Genomic DNA, 20015 nt, shown 5'->3' on the forward strand with positions numbered 1-20015 from the left:
TGCCCTTCCACCAATATTTCATAATAACCAATAACTAAATAGGTGAAATGTAAAAAGAAGTATGAAAATGACGTGCTCCACTTTAAATATTAATATGCTATATGGAATAATGATTTTCACAACCGTTACCAATATGCACATTAGAAAAAGTGAAATTAGAAATTGGCAAATGTATGACATTTATACAGACACAAGGTCATATGAAGCGCCAAGTGAAGATCATAAAATAAGATATGTGTAAATAATATATTCAGATTGAAGAGTGAGCATTACAATAATTATTTGATTACATAAGTAATATTCAAACCTGTCACACAATTTGTCATTCCAAATGTCACCAAACTAATCCACCGGGTTAGCATAGTTTCATGCTGCACTTTATACAATACATTTGATTAAAGGCTAACTTTATACAGTACTTTTAAATTGACTAATTTTGAAAAGATATTCTGTTGTACTGTTGCTGTCTGTAGTAAATATACAGATCCACAGAGGTGGTTCTGCAAATGCTACAAGCTACCACTTGATTTTGATTGTGATGAGGGAAAAAACTATCATCTAACGCAATCATTTTGTTCAGTCCCTTGCCCATTGTTTATGGAAGCGTTGCCTCGTGTAAACCGGCAACACAGAAGGATTATATCATCTTTCAATATAGACAATCAGCAAAAATGTTATACAATTTATTATTTTATACAAATAATTGTTTAGAGTAAGACAATTCATCCCTAAACTCCACTGTATCCCATACATCTGAGGTTACATGTTGACGAGTCAATCACTTCATAACCAGTGATCAAAGCCATTATTGATTGGGTGTAAAAGAGCCACTTGTCTGTTACATACAGTCATTATCGAGGTGATTTATTAATGTCTACAGGGTAACTTCTAAAATAAAATAAAAAATGTTTTCCTTAGGATTATTTATAAGATATAATGGCCACATTCTCCGTGTTGAGCTGTGTGATGTACAGTGTTGGCCGCTGTTAAAATATTTTATCAATTAGTAGTGGAGGGACCAGGACCACGGTCTTGAATACAGCGTTCTGATTGGTCCAAACGCAGAACTCGTAATGTTCAGCGCTCCCATATAAACCCATGCAGACTTGACATCGGTGCTATCTGTCATGCAAGTCAAAAGGATAGTGAGGAGTCCAGTGTGAAGACATTGCTGGCAGCTTACTTGTAATAACCTACATTGATTGTGTTTTCGAAGCTTTTTCGAGCGTTATTCGTATGAATTACACACAAAGCAGGAGGCGTCTCTTTACATTTAGTTGTATCAATCTGTGTTGAGAGGACGATGCCTTTGAGGACGGGACTTTTCTCCTGATGGTGCTGACCGCATCTGCATATGAACTGGATCAAAACGAGTCTTATTCGCCAGGAGAACACGCTTTTCTGCCATAGCCCTTGTAAGTAACACGCTGCCTCCATCTGCATATCTCAGAGTGCACTGCTTGCTTCTTTCTTCTTTTTTTTACACACCCATTTCCACAATGCACGGGCTTACCTTTGCTCGTTTACTATGTGGAGATCTTTTTTCTCTCATATGTGTTTGGCCTATGCAGCCTTTTCTGTGGAAACGAGCGCCTTGAGTCATGATAAAGGCTGCGGGATTAATGCTGTGGTTTTTGCCGGTGTCCTGCCGGCAACAGATGAGCATGGAGCTTGGTGCTGACACCTGAGAGTGCAGGCTGTGGTCATGCTGGTCCGTCTCTTTCTCGTGGCGTGGGCTGCTGCATGCGTCCCACTATCAGCATTATAGTGGACTTGAGGGTGCTTTCAGTGCATAAAGCAGAAGCCTTCACATGTAGCCTTCCTGTGTAGCCTTCAAGTCTGAAACAGATTGTATTATTTATTTATTTTTTGTTACACTGCTTGTCACTGGGGCTGTGTCTTTTGGATAAATGAATGCAAACAATTAATTACTGATTCATAATTCTCTGCAACAACCATCAAGAAAGGACACCGCAAATGTTGAATCTGCAGGCGGTATTCAAATGTTGAACTTTTCCTTTTTAACACAAAGGTGGAGGAGCCCAGTGATAATTTGCAGTGGGTGACAGGGATGCTGATTCCCTTCTGCGGGAATTGCTTTTATCATCGTAAGATTTGCAGCTCACTCTGTGTATTCTGAGAGCAATCTCTGGTCCCCGATGGCAGGCAGGACTGTATCTGGCCGTGCAGGTCAACATGGGGCTCCAGATTCCAAGTCTGCCAAGTAGGCTTTAGCTCTGAGGTTATAATTTCTTAATGGTTATTACAAAGGATTTGAGTCAAGCTCCTGGCTATCTCTGTGGAATCTTGGATGACGAAAAAGGAAAGTCAACTATCTGGATACACTGATTTCCAGATTATGTTTTATAGCTCATTCTTGGTGTAACATTTCATGTCGGTTGCATTGACTTTGAGCTGTGTTCCTTATGGCCAAGGTCAGTTCTTGGAAAATGGATTAAATGATGTTGCAAGGGTAGCTGTTTTATAGGGTTTTTACAAACATGGGGATCGGGGTTACTGGTGGGTTTATCAGCCTAATAACTAATCCAGTCATGTGACTCTCCTGAAATGAATATAGCAGCATTTTCTAAACATGTATGTCATGATGTAGATGTTCACAGGAGCCTTTCTGGGATGTAACTGGACTGTTAGATGTGCAAAGTTATATTACAGTGGTTTGGAGTAAGAGTCCTCAAATTTAGCTTGACAATTACGGCAATTGAAGACAGAGTAACTGTAAGTATGTCTGTGTGTGCCAGTGGTACAAGTGTATGTTTGTGTGAGTCTACAGGCACGCCAACAATTTTCAGTAAACTCTTTGGTATTTCTGGTGCAGTTCATCCAAGCCCTGCTGAAAAGAACCAAACAGTGGAATATAAGTCTCTGCCAAGAGAAAAGTGCAGCCATGCCAAATAGTGTCTAAATTGTAAGGTGTCCAATCTCCAGTCAAGTCACTATTTGCCCCAAGTGACTATGTCTTTTGTGAATCACCAAAGTATGAAAATGTGCTTTTGTTTGCCACATATTTTAGCTAAAACCCTGGCAACCCTTGAGTAATGAGCTCAGTGACTGTGCAGTGATTCCCAGTGAACCCACTGTTGGCTACCCTGCTGATGGTTCATTCTCTGTGCCCACAGCAGATGTGGCACGCTGTCTCAACAGTGCCCTCCAAGTTGGCTGCGGGGCCTTCGCCTGCCTGGAAAATTCAACTTGTGACACAGATGGCATGCATGACATCTGCAAGTCCTTCCTTTACAGTGCTGCTAAATTTGACACTCAGGTATACACTTTCATTAATTTCACAAAGACTCCAAACAGTATGCCATCCTCTTTATTTCTACTGTGCACATGAGCTTGTGTCGGATCATATGGTGTAACTGTCAGGGCAAGAATGTGTGAAGCACTGCTGTGTTTTTACAGGGTAAAGCATTTGTGAAGGAGAGCCTTAAGTGCATTGCCAATGGCATCACCTCGAAGGCATTCCCCACCATCCGCCGCTGCTCCACCTTCCAAAGAATGATATCTGAAGTCCAAGAGGAGTGTTACAGCAAGCTGGATATCTGCACTGTTGCCCGATCAAATCCAGATGCTATTGGCGAAGTGGCACAGCTACCAAGTCACTTCCCCAATAGGTGAGCTCTTCTTATACTAAACAACAAGTTGATTAAAGTTCCCATCTGGTGACCAATGACACATTGTTCTGAGCTTGTTAAGGGCGTGTTAGTATTGATGATGTTCAACAGGCTCTTTGATCACAGAGTAGATATAAAAACAAGGGCTTATTTACCAGTAATCACTAAATAAAGCTGCTAGTTTTAAGTGAATGTGACACACATTTGAATCTTCCTAAGACACACAAATATACATGGCTGGCATGTTGCTAATTCCAAATTTCACCCTGATTTATGCAGCCTAACAGATGGCTAAATGTGCATTGATTTCAATGTTTTGGTTGACATTTGATTCATATATTCTTTCTACAAGGAAAAAAAAGGAAACAGGAATATCAAGTTGGGATATTTGTGTTCCTATTGTTGCTGTCATACATGTATGATTGCAGATTGGAGTGGCTATAAAAGGGTTATATAGGAGGGTGAAGCTCAAGGCTTAGTAGTGACGTCAGATGTAAAGAGACGCCTCCTGCTTTGTGTGTAATTCATAAGAATAACGCTCGAAAAAGCTTCGAAAACACAATCAATGTAGGTTATTACAAGTAAGCTGCCAGCAATGTCTTCACACTGGATTCCTCACTATCCTACCGCAGGAAGGTCTTGTTTCCATGCTGTACATTGTGTCCCTTTTTGCTTGGAGCTCTTTAACAAGCGCTCTGTGATGCTTTGTTTTGTTGTTCTAGGTTTTATGGGAAGCTGCTACAGAGCCTGATGGACTGTGATGAGGACACGGTGGACCGCGTTAGGACCAGCATGGTGTCGCGGCTGGGCCCAGAGATGACCATGCTTATTCAGCTGCTGCAGAACAAGCCCTGCCCATCCACTGCTGTGGCTGCAGCTGCCGCCATCCCAACTGGAGTGGAGGGTCGTGGGAGTTGGCGCTGGTCCATGGGTCCCCATATGTACAAGATCCAGCCTAATCTGCGAAACAGAGACTCCGCCAGTCATTTTGGCAAAAAGCGCTCTGCCGGCGACAGCTCCTAACTTCCACTCAGATTCAGAAACTCCACACACTCCTCAAAACATCATGAAAGCTCCTCTATTCCCTCGGGGTGATACAATCCATTCCTCCACTAGACTGGAAGTTACAGAAGTATGCACCTCTAGGGAATGCCGGAACGCACATAGAGTTGATATCAGAGTTTGGTAGTTGTTATATTGTATATCCTACACTTTTGGCTTGAGAGAACCCCTCTTCCATCGAGTGTGCTCACAGTTAGTGTTAAACATGTGGCTGTTGCATCTGTGGGACATGGTCCTATGCGCTCCTCTTCACCTCCTACAACAGAGATGAATCCTTAAGAAGTCTTTTGATGCCAAGCAAAAAAAGAAAAGAAAAAAACAGCCATAGTGGTTCACGCCTCTAGAGCACAAGTTGCTTTAAAAGATAACGCAATCTAATAATCACGGCATTTAATCATGAATAGAAATCAGTAGTTGGATTATTATTAGTTCATTGATAGGAATGGGATATTATTGGTAGATGTATATATTTCAGTGATGAGACCAGTCAAATTGTGAGCATGAGATGTGAAAATGAGTTTGATAACTATTTTCCGAATAACATAACAGTCAAATGTACTGTATACTAAGTTATCTGTGACCCTCTAAAAGAGAGTGCTCGTGAGGTTTCACAATAACCTTTAAGTAACCTTAAACTGACCAAAAAACTTCAAACTGCCCTGAATGCTATTCATGAAATACCAAAATAGTGTTTAACTAATAGCACTTATAGTTGTTGATTTTCTCTGATGGCAGATGTAGCCACTGTGTTTCAAATCATCATCCTGCACATAAGGATTGTCCCGGTCGTGGCTAAGTCTAAATATCAGAAAGAGTCCATTTTGCATATCTTGAATACAGACACTTGTAATGCATATGACTGTTGAGCTCTACAGAATATGCGGGACCATGTTTAGTGGAATCTGTATCTATGCTCTTAACGGAGCTTGAGGCAGTAGTGTATGTGCAGTAGCTGATTAGCACGTTTACCGATGAGAATGAGAGCAGCCATCTTCTTGGACTGAAGATCATCATTCTCCGAGACGAATAACGTGACATACACACTGGCTTCCAGTGTCAAGATTGAGAATGACTATTTAAAACAAAAAAGCCTTGTTGGAATGATATTTATTTTCCTACTATATTATTTAATTGCATTATTGTAGTTTTTAATTAGTTTACAGATTTAAAAAGCAGTTCAGTCGTGGCTCCTATTTGAACATGAGCTCTATGCCAAAAAAAGAATGAAGTGAGCTGACACTCTGGTGACTGAATGGGACCCATGTCATGACTGTGCTGGCCATAGGGGAACAAGGTTGATCATTCAAGTCAGGTGATCTACTTTATGGGTGTTACAAGGGACCACAACAAAACGATAGCTTCATTTTGACACACTTTCTGGTTGAAAGAAAAGGACGTCATTGCAGCTGCTAGGTGTGCTTGTTCAGTGCTGGGGTATTGTGCACATTGTCGATGACCGACCATATAATCAAAGAAAAACAAACACCAGCATCAAGTTCTTTTATTGTTCTGCACTAGTTTGCAGTGCTTATCTTCGCACGGGCTGAAATACATTTTCCTTATGGTGGCTACGATTGACATTGATTATCTTAATCTCTTGCATTTGTTTTCCTGTTATTATTTATTTTGTATGTTATTTTGTCAATGTGTCAGTTCTGATATTACACAGTAGAGCAAGAAACAGGACAAATGCAAGAGAAAGGTATCATGGGAGACCATACTGTGGTATCCGTAGCCACACTCTATCGCAACAATCTTCTTTAAAGCCCCTGAAAACCTGCTTTTTAATCAAGACCTTTTGTCATAACATTAAATATGAATGGCTAAATAAGCAACAATCAAAGTTAACATTCAAGAAAAAATATCCTTGGTTGTTATTTTATCACCCAAGACTTAAATCAAATCTTTAATCAGGGCTGTATGTGTGTGGATTGACCAATGTAAATGACAGTGGCCTGAAAACAATAACAAACACACTCACAACTCATCATATTTTGATTAAAAGTATGTGATGTCACATATTTCCACCTGAGCCCCACCTACGTCAAACCAGTGATAAGAGCAAAGACAGAAATCTCTCTTTTGAGATAGCAAAACGGTTCAAACTGACAAATCGTTTGTCCATCTAGGACCACGTCACTCACAGACCAATCAGTAAATCTCTATGTTACGTAATGACAAAGAGAAATGTTAGAAAAACATTAATACTTAGCGTGTTTTACAAAGACTGCACAGGAGTTTAGCTGCAGACAGAGTGAGAAAGTCACCAATGTGTGTGAAGATATTTACAGGCCGCTGCTACTAATACTTAGTTCACAGTCTCTTTCTGTAACATGTTGGTGGTACATTGTTAGAGTTCAGTTAAAAGGACACTCAGGCTTTGTCTCAGGTAAGAAGCACATGTTAGTTTGCATATATTAAGGGTCTTGTAACTGTACATCAAAGTAACAAAAAGTCCCAGTAGACTTTATCTATAAACAAAATCAACATTTTTCAATCTAAGAGTGCATGTTTCATGGCCTTCAGAGGTCGAGACCATCACGCAGAGCCACTTCGTGCTGGTGTTTGTTTTATTGATGCCTGGTTGATAAGATGGTGGTGATAAGCAATGGTTAAGTTAGTTTCTCTACTGACAGTAAATTGCAAATGTTTGTGCACATTTAAAATGCAATATAGAGAGTAACTTGGAACCCGGGCTGGGTTCGGTTCACTATTAAGCAGTTCGATCCAGAAAACACCCTTACTTCAATATTCAAAACTTGCAAATCGGTCGTCTTGAAAATAGTTTGATAGCAAAATTATAAAATATAGTTTTGGCTTCATGAAGGGAATTGAACCCAGCCCCGTTTGAAAAAAAGTGAATTTATATATTTTCTTGGATTGATAAGAGTGAAGCACAGACCAGAAAAAGAGAAAGAGATGTCAGTGTCAATTTAATAGCTATGTTAAGAATTCCAAACTATGCAATAATCTCACATTAAAGGATTCACAGCAACACAGAAATTGACCTTTATTTCATTCAGTGACAGCTGATGCTGTGTGAATAAAACAGCAGCTCGTTTGCTCTCACACTGCGCTCACAGCGTGAAGGCATCGCTCCTCTCTATTGCTTTCGGTTTCTGTTTTTTTTGTAAACCGGTTCTCTTTGTTCTGTAAATATGTGCATTTCTTTTGTGTCATTTGGTGCGAAAGGACAGTTCTGAAGGAATTACTTGGGAAGTTAAGAGCTATAGTCCCACTGTAGTATAGCCTAGATGACTATGTTATGTTAAATATGCACTTTGCATCTTAACCACTATAAAGGGCATTGAAACATTCAGCACATGTGCAATTCAGACATGTTTTATTTACCCGGTGACCAATCAGTTAGAATATTTTCGCATCCTGAAGGGTCAGGGCTTCTTCATGTACTATTGATACATGTGTCAGTATCTTTGTTGTCCATGGGTAAATCCAAAACCCAACAGCTGCTGCTAAATGTTACTTCCCTGTGGGATGCTGTCCAGATGCCCCTCTGCTGTGGCTGACAACACACAGTGAGCTCAGCATGAGTCCACATTTACATTCAAATATTTGACTGTCAATCCATGTGTTCATATTTATTTTCTATTAACATTCCTTGTGTCAAATATATCTGGCAACGGCAAATTGACTGTTTCCTCACCAAGTCAAATGTAATGGTAATTTCAGAGAATGTACCTGTAAACTGAATGTCTGTTTCGACGAGAACATGCCCAAGTTAGGTAACCCGTGGAGGCTGTTAGGAAAAAACTAAAGGGAGAAAAGTATATGAGGCTTTCAGTTACTTTCTGTTTTAGATTGTAATACAAGTATAGGGTGCTTAAGGTGGTACTGGAGCATTATTAAATTGACCCATGGAGAGTTTTGTGAAAAGGTTTCTCCTGTCAACACGAGAGACTAAAGACTTCTCACTTCTAGCACTTCATGGTACTCTTTCCTCTCAAGACTTGAACTAGATAGATGTTGTGCTTAAACTAAATCAAAAAGCTTCAGTGACTAGTACAGTTTATTTTGTATTCATATATAAGTGACAGTTATTTTACTATCAGATTCAGAAAGTTATCGAGGATTTAAGGAGGTTACTGAAGTTCCTGATACAGATGCTATGTAACGCATGATTGACCCTTGTGAATCACTTGCACTTTAAAATATACCCATATACATATATATCCATACTGTGTATATCTTTGGGTTTTTCCTCTGTACTGAAAAGTCATGAAAGATACAAATGCATCAATTGTGTGTCTTTTGCTGATCAGAAATAAAATATTTATCATATCTGGCATATGGTATGAAATATGTTGCATTGCTCTTGTTTTACTCATTTGGCTCCATCATCACTTGCAGATGTACATCTAAAATTCTTTTAGGCCTCTTCCTTCTCCATCAGCTGCCCTAAGACGGAAAGGTCCAAGTACCAAACTGCTACAACCTCCCAATTATTTGTGATTTACGTGTCAAATAGTGTGTCACGAAGACATTTGTTTGTTTTCTAAAACACTTCTAGTTGATCTTTCTGGATTGCTTATTCCTTTCATCACTTCCTCTTCCACCAGACCACACAATCTACAATAAATGTGTTACCCATGACACTACAATAATATCCAGTGTTTTAGCATTTCTAATTTCCTCAGCAACATAAAAAATGGCTCTGTCCTCAAGTGGACATCATCCCAAACACTTGGCACCAGCTTCCAAAAATCTGTGTTGATTTTTGTTTTAACTCTCAAACGTGTTCTAAAACTGAAAGCAAGCAAGAAAGTTGAAATCGTCGACTTTTGATTTAAGAGAATCAGATGACGGCCAGGTCATGTGGAATGGACCATAATGTAACTGTATAAATCACAGCAGTGGCATCTGGTGTCAAGGCTCTAACCTTGTAACTTCTCACAAAGACGCACCAAGCATCGTACAGCAGGGATTTGGGAGTGACAATAATAACGCCCCCCCCCCCTTGGAGAATGTGGACTCGGCTGAAGAAATGCTTTATGAACAATAGCAGCAGCGTCAGTAGCAGCAAGCGACAGCACAGCTTTCAGGCGAGCAATAAAGTTAGTAGAGGACATTTTAAACCTGAAAAATACTGATTTTTTTACCACTTGGGAGAAGCAGAAACAAGCTGTGGATGCAAAACTAATACAATCTTTTAACTTGCTTGAAAACGTGTGCCTATTATACGTCCAACAAATATGGAGACACATTAGCAATCATCTGGAATAGACCTATTTCACGAAAGAATAGTAGGAAAAAACACACGTGTCTTTAATAACACTCATGATAGCTGCATTCCTCTCAGGGGAGGCCTTGGTATTGCTCGAGAATATTAAGAGAAAGATGGATTTTATAGCTGCATGCATTACTAGAATAATAATTTTATTGTGGATTCAAATCTATCATTCAGCTTCGGTTCTTTAAGCTTCCTTCGGTAGAAAAATGAAGAAGCAAAGATTAGCTGAAGATGAATAAGTTCTGTACAATGCAATGTGTACCCTGAAACTAACAGTGAGGCAAATTAGTTCCAGATTAAATGATATTTAACACAAATCTTCAACATATTTACACATTTCTATGGTTAACCACATCTCTTCAGTACATGTGACAAATCCTGCAGGACCCACGAACTAAGATGAGGGACGCAGAGAGCACCTCCTGATGGAAATGAACTTTCTTAAACTTGAACACAATCGAGCTGAAACTGCAAAGCGCTGTGCTGTGGTTGGATAGCCTCAGGAAAAGAGGGGGCAGAACGCAAGAGGCTCCGTGGACGCTAATCTCAGTCAGAGGGAGATATAATTTCATGCCTATTTAGAGAAGAGTCCTGAAGGGCTTTCTCATCATCCGCTCTCTGGTCTCATGGATAGGTGATGCAGCAGCTCTGCACACAGATTCTAACATCTCTTCTTTAAAGAGACATTCGCTCTCAGCTCATCAATGACTTTAGCACAAGCATGATGGACAGAATTTCTCCATACGGTCAGTTTACATCTGTCTCTCGCTGAGTCTTTTTGCTTGGTTACATAGCTGCAGTTCTGTCGGTGGCAACTTTCAAAAGCTTCGACACACAGAAACATCTTGTTGCCAAGAAACATTTGAACAGATTTCTGACCCCGTCTATTTACTTTGTTGCCTGTTGCTTGGACTGCTGCCGAGTGTATCAGCGCACTGACAATCACAAACAGAGTAATAATGAATAATGACCAAATTAGAATATAATTATGCAGATGCCATTCATACCATCTGCTTGTGTTTTTAATTCAATGATAATAAAACAGTGCTCCATTTGAGCCATCAGATACAACGTTATGGTACCTTCTGCTTCACAGCAATATTGTATAAACCTTCTGCATGTGCTTTTCTGTAAAGGACATTTGCCTGCAATGCTCATCATGTTGCTAAAATATGAGCAATAAATGCATGCATTTCATTTTCACACAGCATTGAGGGGTGATGTCTGCTCGCTGCCAGCTTAGTGTGCCATTGTTTTAACCTCTTGATCAAATTCTAAGGGAGGAAAGCAATGTGTCCATAGTGGATGCATATGTCAGCAATTTAACGGGACAAATGAACAATGCACTGTGGTTAGTGCGGTACGGCAATTGCCTCTCCCCTCTCCCAGTGTGTTTTATATTCATTATGTCCTTCTCTTTCCCATGAAACTTGTGGCATATTCATCAGCAGTGTGACAAATTAGATGTGCAGTGAAATGGAGTATGACTGAGAGCAGTGGAAGATTAGATCCACTCCAATCTTACCCAGCAATCACAATCCCTTCATTTCTGTGGGGAAATACCCAAGGAAGGGAAGGAAAATTAAATCAAGTTTTACTGAAGAAAGCGCTGGAGTGGCCGGGGAAAGAGATGAAACAGAGCATGTTTCATTTCTGTCTTGGTATGACATGCAATGTAGTTTTTGGTTCTGGATATGAAGAATACATTATACTAAACATTTACTCATATATGTCTATAGTTAGTAATAGGTGCACTATAGCACAATGCTATGCTATTTGTGCCCCAAACATCTGCCTTAGCCAATCAAAGTCCTGAAGATTATTGAGCATGATATTCAGTCACTTCACCAGTGCAGTTGAAATGCTCTTGAACGCTCTCTTGTGTTGCGTACCTGGCTATTTTAACAGCTCTCCCACTGAACGCTAAATATTGGAACTATTCATCATGGAAGAAGTCATGTTCCAGACAATATTGTTGTAGATTTGAAGCCTTTCTGTAATACATGGAGGAAATGTTGAGACTACACAAGGCAGGCCAAAGATCACAAACTCACATGTTTTCTTTCTCGAGAAAGATGTTGACTTCTGTTTGATCCTGATTGGTTGTAGTGTGCTGGGCTAAAGAGATGAAGGAGTTGCAGCATTGCAGTCAAACACTAACTGTATATTCTGATATATATTATCTCACTTATTGATCAAGTGTGGATGAATTCATCCTTTTCTTGAGGCCCTTGGATTTAATACAGTGTAGCAGAGACATCTAGTGGTTGTAAATGGGTTACAACATTTTCTTTCTTCAAACAGGACACACAGCTTTGTAATTCTATACAAAATAACACATCTATAAGCACTCCCTACTAGCCTGAACTCTCATAATGATGCTGCAGTTGGCCATATCACATTGTAATCGCCATTTCAAATGTGTCATTGTGATTTCACAATCAACACCCGAAATGACGGCAAGGCAGTACAAAAAGAAGTACAGACTTTGGTGTTTCAATTCCTCATCTGTATTATTTTAAACAAAAAATACTTAAATGTGCTTTTGATCAGCAGGTTATACGTCCAGAAAGTGTAAAGAGAATCCAGCCTATAGATAATGGTTCAATATGTTGAAACACAATGTTGAAGTCATCTTAACATTTCCATTACTCTTATGTCTGTGTCCCAACCAGGAAACTCAAAGTAATGTTGAATAATGATTTCTTTAAATGGTTCAGGTAATGCGTCACTGACGTGACGACGACAAAGAATGTGCTGTAACATGCCTCAGAGGAAACTAAATGAAACCACCTTCCAGCAAAATATGTTCAAACACTTATACAATCTCTCACCATTAACCTTTCAACAAGCAGCAATATATATGACAAAAGTAAGGATTTAAATCTGATGTGGAAGAGCGGGAGACGATACATGAACAGGTTTGACTTTTTAGATGCAGAGTCTGAAAGCTGATGCAGGTGACACTAAGTATGCTCAGCAAGATTATTAGGATGTCATTATACAAACACAAACATTAATTCTGATATGGGTGCCTGATACGGTGTAAAGTGTTCTCTTTCAGAAGGACTATGTCTTGACTTAAATATTAAAAGAAGTAAGATTATGTTTCCTAAAACCACACAAAGTATGCTCTGTTACACCATATGGTCACCGGCAATGCAGTATTCTGAATATGCACAAATGTGCAGTGCCAATCAACCTTTCCATTGCAGTAATTACCATGTTTTCACCATAAGAATGTTTTGCCTTCTTAAAGACTGGTTGAGCGTCAATGTCACATAACATTTTGATGAGTATCTTCAGTTGCATTTTGGCCATAGGAAGGCCGGGATCAGTTTCACTGAACTCTATCTCCTCTTTCAGGTGCTATCAGCCTCCTATTTAGCTCGGTGATGAATTAGGGGTATTTTGTGGTAAACTGTACTTAGCTATAGCTTCTTATGTTACAGTGAGGGGACACATGGTGGAATCAGTAGGAAAGGCTTTGATTTTAAGGAACGGGAGTCACAGAAACTCAGAGGGAGCGTTGCTTCGAGCCATCAGAGAACACTGCTGTAGCGATTAAGTAATTTTCCCATCAAACTGGACACCCTGAAATCCCCAACGTGTCAAACAATTCACAGTTCTGAAGTTTTTTTTCCCTCCCTCTGCTTTTGAAGTTCAGGTATCTTGGTTCATCAGTAAAAGGTGTGCTTGTTTCACCTAATATTGAGAACCCAAACATTACATTTTCAGTTTCTGTTTTAGCATTTTTTTTTCACATCTTACGGAAAGAACATTTTTTTTTTTTTTAGATAAATTATTTTCAATTATTTGAATCAAATGAGGGGTGCAGCAGTTATGTGGCATGTGCCATAATCATACAGCTACCACATTTTTCTAATTCTTTCCTAAAAAGAACATCTTGTGTTTTACAGTCAACGAGCGTGACTCTAGTATTAACTTTTCTGCTCTATTTGAACTGTAAATGTGTGAATTTCATAAATGATTGGCCAAGCATAGCCTATAATAAACGTACCATACATATCCACACATAAGTAAAACATATGAATATCCATGTCTTCATTCCATGTCACATCACCATTTTCCCTTTAATATTCAACAGTTAAGAATGTATTACTTGTTACTTAAATGTGTATTTAATTCTGTAACTTGGATAAAACAATGTATTAATTTGTCATTGAATGCCCGGATTTACTTTCCTGCACTTGTATGGGACGCAGACATTTTTTGATCACTGATGAAACCTGGAGTTGGGGTAAATTATTATGATTATGATGGGACTTTAACATCACTAGGCTACACATAAAAGGTCTCAAGTTAATTTTATATAGTTAAAAATCACAGATACTCTACATGCACTATCCTTATTGGGGTGAGGGGAAATAAAATATAATTGAAAAAAAGTAAAATAAATAGATTTCAATGAACCTTACAGAAGAAAAGGTATTGTGTCGCATCGCGCATACAGGAATGTGGACTGTTGTATCGCCCAAGCAGTAATTCACCACGATCAGAGGAGCAGCAGTCACCACAGCTAACAGCTGCACTCAGACTGGTCAGCAGCGTTGTGTTACATGTGTTGCACTAGCTACTTGTTCTTTTGCTCACTCTACTTGCTGCCATGATACTTCAATTACTCATTGATTACACTCAAGTAGTTATTTTTGAAAAACAGCCAACATCACGCTGGTATGGCTGATCTCTCTGGCTGCTGTCATGGTCTTTTGCTCGATGTTATTCAGAGAATAAACGCTTATGTTCTCTGAATGAAAACGTGTCATTACATGGTGAGCCAAGAGCAAGAGGAACCACACAGAGGCCTTAAATCTCTGAGTCCATGTCTGCAGCAGATTGTTAAACCTTGAAACAGTGCCCTCTAGTGGCACTCATCTGATTTCTACAGGACAGCAACAGGGGTTTCCAGTGTAGCTTAATAAACCAGAGGTGCAGTTTAAACCGCCTCTGAGGACCGCAGTGGGGTGGAATTTGTTTCAGGTAACGCAGTTTGAAACATGATTCTTAAAATTCAAACAGCAACCCTCCGAGGTCTCACTTTCATTGGTCTTTTGACTCTTCTCTTATATGTGTAGATGTTTAGATGTGTAGATGGGGGGCCAAGCAAACTTACTGAATAGCTCCAGCCAGATTTAACCCCAGGACCGATCTCTAACTGGCCTCAGTAATCCTCGTTGTGAGGACTATTTGATGGTAATTCAACAGATAGCAGTGAGAAAATAAATCTGCAGATTCTTGACATGCTGGCAAACACAATCCCATCATGGCGTGATGCATGAAGGGAAGATGGATGCTCCCGTGGCTTCTGCTACTTATAAACTGATCTTACTGTGGTTTTGTGATTGAGGCTATATCTCACATTTGTTGTTACACATACCATCTCCATCTATGTGCTGACCAGTGCACACTAGTTATGAAAACCACACACACACACCATTAAGGAATATAATGACATTTTTAATTTACACCTTCTACTCCTAGTCTTTTCTATGTTGTCTTTTCTTACTGCTGGCTTCATGTTTGAAAGGCCTCACTGCTCTCGGTTTGTCCGTCTTGACAGATTTGCACCTAAACTAGCAACTGTATCGGATGGTCTTGTCACATGATCACATAGATACTTGCCATTGGACAGTATGAACTTACATACCCAACAATCATCAATGCACATCTGTACATCTGAAGATTGATAATGTCATAGAATATGTTTAAAGTGTATAACTAAATGAAATGCTTACTCTACATAAACATTGGATAGATTGCTAGAGATTATTTTACCAAAATGAAAAGCATGTCTTTTCGAGGAATAGCAAATGAGAAAATGTTTTATTGGTGGCAATCTGAATCACTTGTAAGGGCCCGTTCTCTGCCCAACACATTGTTTGAGGGCCTGCTCTCTCTATGGGCCCCAACCCACCACACAGGCCCCAGTGCAACCGCACTGCCTGCACTGTTTACGCCCCTGATTCTGACCATCTGCCTTGGGCTAAAATCTGCCACTGCGAAGCTCTCCACCAACCAATTGCAAAGCCCACACGTTCAGCTCATCTACTATAAAGGATGGCTCCACTCACCTCGCCATCAAGTTGCAGAATTGGAACGGGGATTCCTTTTGCCCTATAAAACCCAGGAAGCTGAGAAGTTCATGGACACCATAGTGTGCCACCTGTCCTGCTGCTGTGTCTGACCCTCCCTCCAGGATCCGGCTTTGGGCTGGATCTAGAGCCCAAAGTCAGACCAAAGTTGATGATGAAAATTACAGGGGCCACTTCAGTGTTGCACTTGAGTTGTTAATATACTGTATATATATTGAACTTAATATGTCTATGAGCCTCTCTGACCACTAGTGTATTGTATTTAATACTCTGTTGCTTAATAATATATTCAATTTCTGCCAATAGATCCCCCTAATTACTACACCCTATTCTTTTAAAATAGCCTTTATTTAGCCACTGCTAAGAGACCTGGGCTTGACCCATCAGTTAAAAAACATTTTAGACCAAGTTTAAGATACATTCCCCAAATTCTTGATAAAAATTGGACACTATAGAATATATCATGCTATATGCTAATTAATAAACCCTTGGATTGGGTTGGCTGGTTCTCCTCCTACTGTCAAATACAACATTTTATGTCTCAAATAATTAATTAACTTCCTCAACTACAAGGCATATACCTCCGGAATCAATTATTGGAGCAAATCTGATCTCTTTATATGCCATTAGGTCATATCGTTCTCTTCACCATAACTTTTCAGCAAAACAGGGGAAATGATTCACGCTCTTATTTCCTCATGTCTGGACTATTGCAAAGTCTTGTTTGCCTGCATGCCTCAGTGCCCCAGATAGCTCAACTTCAGACTCTGCAAATGCAAACGCTCTTCTCACATCACCACAGTGTGTGCCTGTCTGCACTGGTTACCAATTTATTTTAGAATCCATTTTAAAATCTTACTGACTGACCAGGCATTTCATGGCCAAGCCTCATGAGTACAGCAGGAGACTTTCAACTCAAGCCTAAAAAGGCCTCTCAGATCTGCTCGGTTAGGCCTGCTAGCAGTTCCAGAGTCCAGGTCAAAGGGTTATAAAGCATTTGAGATACATTTCAGAAACATTTCTTTCAGCTTTGATACAGTCTTCCAGTTTGTATCAATGTGCAGACACTGTTTCTGCTTTTAAATCCTGTCATAACACACTTTTAAAGACTTTCCATTTCCCCTACAACTCCTATTTGTTAAATAAAGCTCTGCCGACAACCACCTGATGTTAAGTTTGTTTGACTCGTTTCACTTGTTCTGTATGATTTATACATTTCTTTTATACAATATTTTAATTGGGTGTTATACTTTGCTGTTCTTTAGTTTTTCTTTTTTTCTTTGCGATTTTTGTGCTATGGAGCAACTTGAAGAATTCTGTACAAATATACGTTATTATTATTATTATTAGTAGTAGTAGTAGTAGTAGTAGTAGTAGTAGTAGTAGTAGTAGTAGTATTGTTGTTGTTGTTGTTATAGCAGAGTAACAATTATTCCCTTAACAATGCACAATCTACACAAATAGCTGTGAGGTAAGATTTATTAATTGATTGTCCATTCAAGTTGTACCTAATCATGTAAACTAAGGGATTTGATCATTTCTAAATAATGAGAAAGGAGTTAGACTGCATTTCATGTATTCAATAAGTTAAAATAAGCTTGTGTTTAGTAACCCTTTTATAATGGCACCTGTTATTACTCCGATTGTCCTTAAATAAGCCTAATGAACATGCCCAACCCCTGCTTTAGAAAGCTCCTGCTCAGGCCTGTAAGTGCCCTCCATATATCTCCCCGGGTCCCCAGTGGGACAGGCCGTGTCTGTCCTTGTTCCTGTTTGTAAGGACGCGCCTCTCGGCCTCAGTCAAGCATCGCAGGCTGGCGCCGCCGCCTCTCCACTTCCACAACATCAGGTATAATGTTACTGTTTGTTGTGGCCTGAGAACACTAATAACGTGGCAGGAAAACAATGTTGATGGTAAAGCTGCTCGACATCACCTAAGATCACTCAACCCCGAGGACCTGTGTGCAGATTAAGTGACTTTACTTGGCTGACCAGAAGCGTGGTTTAGGTGAATAAATGACCCCCCCTTCCTAAACAAGTTAATCAATGTGGGACAGTTTCACTTGTTTGTCTCTGAAGATGCAAAAGTGTTTGTTTCAACACATTGTTAGTCACACATTAAAACAGTTGTATTGGACTGGCAGTATGTCCGGAAATATATGAATGAAATTGGGATTTCTTTCATATTTTATAAATTAGGCGACTTGTTTTCAGTTAGCAACCCATTTCGTGTCACCCTGCCCCCGTAGGCCTATAACTTAAAAATAAAGATGTTTTGTAAGTAGTATTTCACTCCGATTGCAAACCAATAGTGTAAATAAATATACCTTCTCTCTCAGAGAGGAGGGTGGATCAACGACGTGAGGGGTTCCTGTAAGGTGAGAAGAAAAGGAGTGCGCTCAGACCAGGCTGGGTGTTGGCCAGTGTTTTGGAGAGGGGTGACAGATCTATCTATACCTTGCTCTTTAGCCGGACCCTTGCATGATTTAAATCTCCCCATGCCCCTCACTCATCAGCCAGTTAGAGACACGTCCGGCAGCAGCAGCAGCAGCAGCAGCAGCTCGAGCAGCGCGTCAAAGGGTCTCAACAGCTCCACAGCCGGCTGAGAAGGTTGTGATGCATCCCACTTCCATGACCACGACGCCTTTTTCCGTGAAGGATATTTTGAAGCTGGAGCACCACCATGACTTTGAAAATGAATTCCTGATGACTGATCAAGTTGTTCCGATGAATTATGAGCACGTGCACGCTGCCTCCCGGACCAGGGACGTGTGTGACTGCCAGCCTGAGCCGTGCGTCTCTGGGATGCAGGAGAAGCTCGACACTCACAACTCAGCCGCAGAAGAGGAGATCAATGACAAGGGTGAGATGATACATTCATGGTAGTCAGTTCTCTGCGGTTGGTTGGTGAGGTTTAGGCCGAACGACGCAGTGAGGCCTTGAGCGCGTGATAGCAGGGATACCGGTCACTTTTTAAAATGTTCCAGGAAATCTTACAATTTGAAAAACAGAAATGATTTATCTTCAATAGACAGAAATACGTGGGGAGGTCCATATTTGTGCGATGTTTTGCCACAAATCCACAAGGGATCAAATAGGTAATGAGGAGGCAGTAACGTGACATTCAAGACTTTATTATTGTTTCGTCACTGTGATCAGTTATTACAATCTCTGTAAGTACTCACGCACTTTATCTTATACTTAAGTTAATACACACATTGCACTGTTGCTGTCGCGTTGATTGTTGTTTGTCATGTCTAATGTTGCACCTTCCGCCAAAAAAAATTCCTTGTTTGTGTAAACATTCCTGGCAAAAAACGGTTTCTGATTCTGATTCTGATTCTGATTCTGAGTTTATTTGGAAAAGGGGCAGAGTGATAATTTTCCTACAATTATCATTGTCATTTTATAAGCTAAATGATAAAATAACAAATATCTACAATGTGTTTTGAATTTAGTTCAGCTCCTAAATTTCGTCTTTAAAACGTCAACACAATCAAATGTACTTCTTCCAACTCAGACCGTTTTATTTACTGCATCTGTATGGTTTTTATTTTTACTTTATTTTATTTAACAAGTATAACGTAGACTGTTTTCCGTTGTAAAAAAGATATGTATATGTAACACGTGTGGTCCCTTTATAAATCAAATAGATAAAGTACATTTTCTCAGATTTGACTTCGAAAAGAATACGCAGCAACAATTGAAACAAATTATTTAATATATAGACCTATATAGTTTAGGTGAATAAAATGTTTTTGAATCGTTGACATTGAGTAACATTCAGTGGCATGAAGTTTGACTTTGTGTGACTGTTTTTCTTTTACAATGTGCAGAGATATGCGACAGTTCACCTGACTGTGACAGAAACCCCAAAAGCAGAGCCAGGCTGCGCAGGAAACCCCGAGTCCTCTTCTCCCATTCCCAAGTGTCCGAGCTGGAGAGGCGCTTCAGGCAGCA

General features: G+C 39.8%; 2 protein-coding genes across 2 annotated transcripts in view; both read left to right on the top strand.

Annotated features, from left to right (window-relative positions):
- The first annotated feature begins 1151 nt into the window (after positions 1-1151).
- On the top strand, positions 1152-4655 carry stc1 (stanniocalcin 1). The gene is given in 7 exon segments (XM_034542000.1): positions 1152-1284; positions 1286-1319; positions 1322-1385; positions 1387-1415; positions 3138-3280; positions 3421-3632; positions 4355-4655. Coding segments are annotated over 7 exon segments (831 nt in total). The 5' UTR covers positions 1152-1236.
- Positions 4656-18671: 14016 nt separating this feature from the next.
- The window catches only part of nkx2.7 (NK2 transcription factor related 7), a 1765-nt gene continuing 421 nt past the window's right edge, over positions 18672-20015 (top strand). Inside the window, exons 1-2 of the mRNA XM_034542183.1 lie at positions 18672-18918; positions 19892-20015. The exon at positions 19892-20015 is cut by the window's right edge and continues 421 nt beyond it. Of these exons, the coding sequence (XP_034398074.1) occupies positions 18672-18918; positions 19892-20015 (371 nt within the window). The remainder of the gene's footprint in view (positions 18919-19891) is intronic.

Source organism: Cyclopterus lumpus, chromosome 9, assembly GCF_009769545.1.
Source record: "Cyclopterus lumpus isolate fCycLum1 chromosome 9, fCycLum1.pri, whole genome shotgun sequence".
Taxonomy (NCBI): domain Eukaryota; kingdom Metazoa; phylum Chordata; class Actinopteri; order Perciformes; family Cyclopteridae; genus Cyclopterus; species Cyclopterus lumpus.